The sequence below is a fragment of the Rattus norvegicus genome, chromosome 15, assembly GCF_036323735.1.
Source record: "Rattus norvegicus strain BN/NHsdMcwi chromosome 15, GRCr8, whole genome shotgun sequence".
Taxonomy (NCBI): Eukaryota; Metazoa; Chordata; class Mammalia; order Rodentia; family Muridae; genus Rattus; species Rattus norvegicus.
This window is the reverse complement of record NC_086033.1, coordinates 41,379,917-41,387,690: the sequence shown is the minus strand read 5'-3', so window position 1 is coordinate 41,387,690 and position 7,774 is coordinate 41,379,917. Positions and strand designations below refer to the sequence as shown.

The window sequence follows — 7,774 nt, the reverse complement described above, 5'->3', positions numbered from 1 at the left end:
AAACTGCAAGTTTGCCATCCTGAAAATGCCAACACTGACTCATGTATCCACACTATCCACCAACTCCTCTGCTGGGATCTGATGGCCAAGTAATTGGCCATGTTGACCATGTGTTGTCCCCATGCAAGAGAGTAGACGAAGACCCTCTCTCTGCTGGTGTCTATCTGGCTAGAGGCCCTAGAGGGCTGATGGGGACTCCAGTAGTGACCATCTGTGGTCTTAGGAATCCTGTAAGAAGTTCCTTTTTAAAAAACTCAATATATCCTAAGTTTCCCATAACAAACAAGTTTTTATTTGTAGCTTAGAAAATGCGAGCCTGCCTTAGATTAGGTGAATTTTCTCTGGAATCCTGAGATCTGTGGGTCCTGGTTGCCTCCCGCTCCCTGTTTCTCTTCTGCCTTTGGCTTCTTGAGAGATCTGTCTTGATCCCCAACATATTCCACTTCGAGACACTGCTCCGAGGTCTGACGGAGGCAAAGAGCACCTGGGTCCCGCATGCATCTGGGATGCTCTGGGTACTAATGAACAGGGGTAGGCAGAACAAGCACCATGAATGCTGCCTCTCACGCATGTGGAGGAGACACAGAGAAAATGGGAGGATTCTTCCCTAAAAAGAGGCAAATGCCAACAGTTCATGAGGTCCACAGCCAGGATCTGAGAGAGGCTAGGACATTAGGAAGAACAGCCAATGCAGGGGCCTGGGGGGAAGCCAATGAGTTTATTGGAATTCCTTGGGGAAGCGTGGGCAAGTCACTGGCAGCTGCGGAAAGAACCGTGATCTTTTAGGCATGGGCTGACTCAGGTGCCTAGATACCTGGGGAACATAGGGGCCCAAAACACTCCCTGTCTGACACATAGCATTTTAAACCCAGCTACACCTAGGGCCTTTGGAGAAACACCTGTTCAGAAACAGTTCTGAACGGCTTAGATAAACTGACAGCAGCCATACGTGTTTGAGTGACCCGTGTGTACTGGGTAGGATAATGGACGTACCCTGCCATCCAGCCTTGGTTGCTACCTGCTGGTCCACAGACCTACTTTGTGTCGGCCTATCGACAAAGAGTTTACTGAAATTCACAATTGGGCTGAAATGGGCCAGGCCACACCCAGTGCAGGACCAACAGCGATGGGGAAATGCCAGAGATGTGGACTGAAAGCAGGATCCTTTATCAAGGACAATGACAGAGCACTGAGGTGCCAGGGTTTTTCATGTTTAAATCTCTCACTAACCCTGTCAGTCTGAGGGGACTCTTGAGTGGACATGCTGATCACTGGGTGGCTGCTTCTGTGCCCAGGCAGAAGGCTGCGCACTGCTTGGCTGTGCATGCCTGCGAGGACAATGTGCCTACAGGGGCATTCGAATGGGGCCTAGTTGAAGAGCATCTTCCGAGTTGGATGAAGCCAGCCACTGCATCTACAATCTGCTGTACACGTTCTTGGTTGTCGGGTAAACTGAATGCACTTTGCTCTTCCCCATAGCTGGAGACATTCAGATGCTGACTGGCTGACTGCCAGGGAACACTGAGGAGGTGACATCCCTGGAGAGACCTGCTTGGAGGGTATGGGCCAGATGAACAGCAATGAGGGGTGGCGTGGGCACAGCCAAAACTGAGTGTCTATGGCCTTGTTTCTTTCTTGTGCGAGGAAAACCTGGGCTTCCTGCTGTGCTGGGCATGGGTGGTACCTTGAGGCAGGACAGAGACAGGGGCTTGGAGCACTAGGAAGTACCCTTCCCTAACTCTTGGTCACAGGAGACCTTTATTTCCCCGTACTTAATTGCTTCTCTACAAAATGGACCTCTAGAGTTTTCAACGCGGTTTCTGACTCTGTCTACCTCAAGAGCCAATGAGATTCCTGACTATTTTTCCTCAAGTTCTTGGGTCTTCACTTGGAAACTCTTCCATGCAAGGAGAATGCACCCTACATTAAATGAGAAACTCATGGCTGCAGCCCACATGCTAACCTCAGGCTGGTCAATAGTGGCTTACCTGAGATGGCAACTCTTCTCAAGGTCTACGTAGCTGGGTGGTGAATGGCCTGGAAACTACCCCATCCCTTCTTGATGGTCAGAACCCACAAAGGTAGAAGCAATAAGAGTTACTGCTTTTATATGATCACACTTGACAACGATGAGACCGAGATGGTAGGCAAGTGTTCGGCCATTTATTTTAAGCCACAGAGGCCACTGCTCAGAGAGCCGTACACTGGAATGGCTACACACACATGAAAGGCTGGAGGGCAGTACATGGGAAGACAGGAGAGAGAAACATTCATGGCTATGCAGCAGCGGCACAGGAGAGTCAGTCATCTTAATGTCCCAGAACATCCTCACTCCGGACCGCCTCAGCACATGTAGAAGGCTAGAGTCATGAGAGGTGGGCCCGGTTGGTGGAGTCCAGTGGCAGAGGGCACAGCAGCTGCAGAGGGTGTGGCTAGAACTACCACAGGAGAGACCCATTCTGGCTTCTAGCTTCAGGCTTACAACACTTAGCTGAGTCCCTGCCTAGTCTAATTCTTGATTTTTCTGGAAAAAGACACCCATACAGTAACAAGCCTGTGGCAGCCACATCCAGATGTGGGCCCTGGGTGGCGGCTGTGCAAAGTACCTGGTTACAGTTCAGCAATGGGCAGGCACCACTGTGGGGCTAACACCTTCCCTGCTGTCCAGTTAGGAACAGTTTTTACACTTGTTGTGTGAGATTTTTCTCTTTTCCAAATGACAATACCTTGGGAAAGCCATTTAAAATGCAAGACAAGACAAACGGCATGAGACAGAAGCACACGCAGACCGACGGTAATTGTAAGTGGTTTGGTTCATACTTCACAATGACATGCTATGAACGGAAGGCTGGACCCATCCAAATGACAAGACCTATACAGGAACAACGCACTTAAACTGCTGTCCCTAAAAAAGACCCTCTCATGTATTCCAAAGAACCAAGAGGGGGGAAAAAAAAGCTGTATTTTTAAATAAGATTTGAAATCTACCCTTTGAACCAATTTAAGTTTCCTCAACATTGTCGCCCCGGTCAGATAGTCTCAACCCCTGAAGGTGAATACTTTGAGGTATCTTTTAAATTAGATGGTTCCAACAATTTCATCATCTTTCTAAAACCACACCCACTGAGCCCGTGATGGCTTTCGTATACTTGGCTCAGGGCGTGGCACTATTAGAATGTGTGACCCTGTTGGAGTAGGTGTGTCACCATGGGTGTGAGCTTTAAGACCCTGATCCTTATTCTGCTGGCAGCCTTCAGATGCAGACATAAAGCTCCTCCTGCACCATGACTGCCTGGATGCTGCCTTGCTCCCACCTTGATGATAACGGGCTGAGCCTCTAAACCGGTAAGTCAGCCCCAATTAAGTGTTGTCCTTATCAGAGTTGCCTCGGTCATGATGTCTGTGCACAGCAGTAAAACCCTGACTAAGACAGAGCCCTCGATGGAAAAGACCAGAGAGTAACTTGTCTGATCTGCCAGTACAGTGTCTCTCATCTGCCTAAGTGAGGTCAGTTCTATGATCAGTGGTCAATGTGCGTTAGTCCTGTAATAAACACCGTCACAGAACCGCACTCCACTCACAGGTCTAGAGGGGACTGTAAGCACTGTGGTTGAATCCATGTCTCACACCGAGATCTGACCATCTTTTCAAAATCTTTGTCAACAGGCCTTGGCATGGGAAGTACAAGGGAGGGCCCCAGGCCCGTACTAGCCTTGAGGCTTTTGGTGGGAACACAACGTTAAAAGGAGAAAATGCAGACCTAAACCCCTGAGGGTTGGTGTGTAGTTCTTGGCTGTCAAGATGAACTGTAGCTTCCAGGAGCACACAGGCTTCCCTGGTCGGACCTTACAGCCTGACAAAGCAGCAAACTGATTAACATCAGGGTCATTTCATGGGATGCTGAGGACACACCTCAACCCAACATTATTTTAAGGGAAAGAAAAATAAGAGCACTTTGGAAAATGCTTTTCTTTTGCTTTAAAATATAGATCTTGGTGAACAAGCTCACTTATATACAAATATATATGTATTTAAACAGTATGAAAAGACAAAGCCAAAAGCCCTTCATTAGTGCATATCCGTGCATTGCAGTGACACATGGTACAGAGCTACTCCTGCTTTAAAGCTCAAATTCAAGTCTTTTAAGGATGTTAAACAAAAATATAGTATGCTTTTAAAATATAACTCTGAGATTCTGTTAAGGCGATGCCTCTCATCACAAAGACGGATGCTGTAGGAGCAGCCCTTAGCCAGCAGGGCGGTCGGTAGGGACTAATGTGGGAGGGGCCAACACACAGATCAGTGGCACCACGGCCTTCTGATGGGACATGTTCCCACTCACAACCACAGGCAGGCACCAAAAGTTATGTCAAATTTGCTCAAAACAGTATCATACCCAAGTCCAGAGACTTCCTGCCCTTCGCCTACTCACGATGCCACTGGTATAGCAAATGCCGTTATTCTTTGAATGTTCTTTGAGATTCTCTTGTTTACACTTCATCTCTGCCAACTGCCTGGTCTGACTAACCTGCAACTTTTGAGACCTCAAGTTTCCTCCCAACTTTGTAATTTTTGTAATTTCATGAATAATTCAAACAACTAAACGAGAAACACATTATGCTGGCTGACCTTTTATAAAATGATACAAAATTCCAAGTACTTATTCTAAAACCATTTTTGCTAAGGTGGAGACGCCCAGGTGGCTCACTAATTACCTTCCTTTGGAAAACTAAGATTGAGAGATGTTCTTCCCACCAACTGGGAAGAACATCTCCTGTGCGGCTCTCCCCACTTCCCAGCACGGCTGTCCTCACTACTGGTACTGGAGTTGTGGTTTCCACAGTACAGCAAGAAAAGTCAAGCGTAAACCCAAGGGGATGACAGATTTGCCATTTTTTACCCAGGAGAGAAATGAGCCACGCACTGATGGACGAGGTCTATGCCTGGACACCTGTCAGCACCAGCATGCATTTCTCTATGCGTTAATGGAGACACCGGGCAAGTAGAGGAATTCACAGTATCACATGCGTATATGGCTTTCTGATACATTCTTTTCCATCAACAGCCACTTGGGTAAGGAGAGAGGAAAGGGCGGAGTCACGGAATCCTTGGCCAATCTGTGGTATACACCCATGATTTTCATCACTGTCAACTATCCATCTCTGGGTACTCTTGGGGATGGTCCGTAGCTGGGATGAGACCAGAATGGTGTGTAGGGCCACCTGACAGTGTTAAGACGTTCTATTGAAGGTCTGAATGCAGGACTGGGACTCCACACAGGCTTGCTGGGAGACAGAGCCTCCCCTTCCTTAATACTGTATTTCCTTCCCTTGTGCAGTCATGGTCCAGTTCAGACAGACTTACTTTAGAGTGATTTGCCACACACCGTTCTCTACAACTTGCCAAGTGGCTGTAGACTCTAGCAATCAACCACACCATTGATATTTGAATCTTTTAGCTCTAATTTCATCTTCAAAGCTCTGTGATGGAGCGACCATGCAGAAAAAATTCCTAGCAGTTAAAGTGGCCTGACTGAAGTTAGGTGGCATTTCCTGGGCCAGGCCATTAAATCACAGTGGTGATGGCTTCCTGGGCAGAGTTCTGCGCTCACATCAGTCACTGGCCTCCAGGGGTGTTTCTGTGTGAGGCACTCTGGGTCGCCAGTACTAGGGGTGGTTGGTATCCAAGTATAGCGACTATTACTTCCGCTACAAAGAGAAGCAATAATGACATGGAAGGAACTGCTTCTGTAGGAACAGAACAAAAGTAACAGGAGAACTGTGTCTCCTTCAAGTACTTAGTGCCAGGCAACGTGTCAGGTCAGAAGTGAACAAGACACTGTGTGGCTGGCGTGGAGAGGGCAGGCGAACAATCAGCCTGCTTCCCCAGAAAGCCTCTGACCTGGCAATGCCGTGACATTCCTGACTGGGGGCTTGGAGAGGCCGGCCAGCTTCCCAGCACAGGCTTGCTACTCCTTTTAATCCTATCTTGATAGCCCAAAGTGAGACCTTACTGTACCTTATCAAGCTGGACGGATTCCCTTTGGGGGATTCTGATCCTCTCTTAGTACCTCTGTTTAGATCACATGCTGGCCTTATAGAAGTACACATTAACATAGAGATGCTTAAATACCTGGTTTCTCGAAGAGAAACTAAATTATGAATGGTGAAGAGAACAGGCTTCTAATGTCATATACAGGCAATGCCAGGTAGAAAGACGCACGTCAGGACACGTCCTTCTGGAGCACAGACAGTTCTGTTTTTCTCTCATGTTGTGAATGAAGGAAAGTTACAAAAAAATTAAAAACAAGACAAATCTCCATAGTCCAAAGCTCAGCAGGCTCAGAAGGTTCTCACTGAGCTCTGAGAGATGCAGGCACGCGGGGGAGGCTCGTTACAGGACCTGTGTCCCGGCTGATGGCAGCAGTGGCCTCTACAGCATTTCTAATTAATGTGGATGGCAGAGAAAGCCAAAACAGAGCTCAGGGACTTCCGACAACCACTGCTCCTTCCCTACAGGTGACTCAAGAGGCCAGTACCGGACATACATGGTTCTCCAACTCTTACTCCAGGCCATGAAAGAAAAACACTGGAACAAACTGTGATCGTCCACTGTGACAAGTGAGAGGCAAGCGAGGCCAGTGGAGGAAGATCACGGAAAGAGAGGACCGACTGGACATGCTGAGGTGGAAACAAGGAGACTGCTTACGAGGACACAATCCCTTCAACAGATATTTCTCTCTCTCTCTCTTTTCTGACACAGAAAGCAATGAGTACAACGGACAGCTGACATACAGAAGCTTCAACATCTACACAGTTTTCCAATATACTCAAAACAATGCAGCACAGCCAGGCTGTATAAACCATTTGATAAAAAAATATCTTCTTTTCTGTGGTATGGACAATGGAGAGTCCCAGGAGGGAATGCACTTTCACTAGTGCACGGTAGCAGTGGAGGGAGGATACACATTCGCTGTGAGCCTTCAGTCTCTCTTCTTGCTCACACGGATGCTTTACTCCTCCTGTAAAGATGTTGGACTCAAGTGCTTCTTCAGTGAAAACTATCATCTCCTAGTCCCTGGGAGAGTCATGACACCACTGGGGTCATGTCCCACAACTGCAAAGAAGAGAGAGAAGCCAAGGATGAATTAAGATCAAACTGTACTGATTGATGATGAACAATGCTCAGAGAGGTGTTTTGGTTTTGTTCCCAGCTATCAAGCAAATGCACGTAGCACTAACCTGACTTCTACATAAGGGCTGCTGTCATGCTGCTCCAGCTAAGGAGAAGAAAGGCATATCAGATCCACCGAGGGAGAGAGCAGCCAGCACACACCCGGGTGACCTTCCAAACAATTCTCTAAGACATCAAAAAGGAAGGGCCAGGCCTCCAAGTTTGGTTGAAGCTTGCTTGAAAGCACTTCTAACAATGTCATCCTACTGCTGCCTCCAAAGAGGACAAGGTGACAGAGTCCACCCTTCTGTCCTGGGTCTCCACTGTGGCCTGCCACAGACTTCACAGGCCTGGGTAGGCACTCTTGGAGTAATTAAGCTTGGCAGGAAAAAGGCTTATGCATTACTCGGTGACTGACTCCAGGTCTGCCTTCCAACCAACATCCAGTTCAAGACCACCATTCACAGAGCTTCGAGAGCAGCACACCTCCCTCTGTGGGTCCCAATCGCTAGTGCTCACATGTCACTCCTGTGACTTCTGCACACGGGACTCACTCTCTAGTGTGTGACAGTTATAGGATAACCTCAAGCATTGTTCCCCA

General features: G+C 47.9%; 1 protein-coding gene across 6 annotated transcripts in view; it reads right to left on the bottom strand.

The window, feature by feature from the left end:
• Positions 1–2,141: 2,141 nt before the first annotated feature.
• The window catches only part of Wdfy2 (WD repeat and FYVE domain containing 2), a 125,710-nt gene continuing 120,077 nt past the window's right edge, over positions 2,142–7,774 (bottom strand). For 5 of the 6 annotated variants that reach the window (NM_001415102.1, XM_063274283.1, XM_039093327.2 and 2 more), the window contains one exon: positions 2,142–7,116. In NM_001415102.1, coding sequence (NP_001402031.1) covers positions 7,087–7,116 — 30 coding nt within the window. In that variant the 3' untranslated portion in view covers positions 2,142–7,086. The remainder of the gene's footprint in view (positions 7,117–7,774) is intronic. The other variant, NM_001107269.1, reaches the window with a different exon arrangement.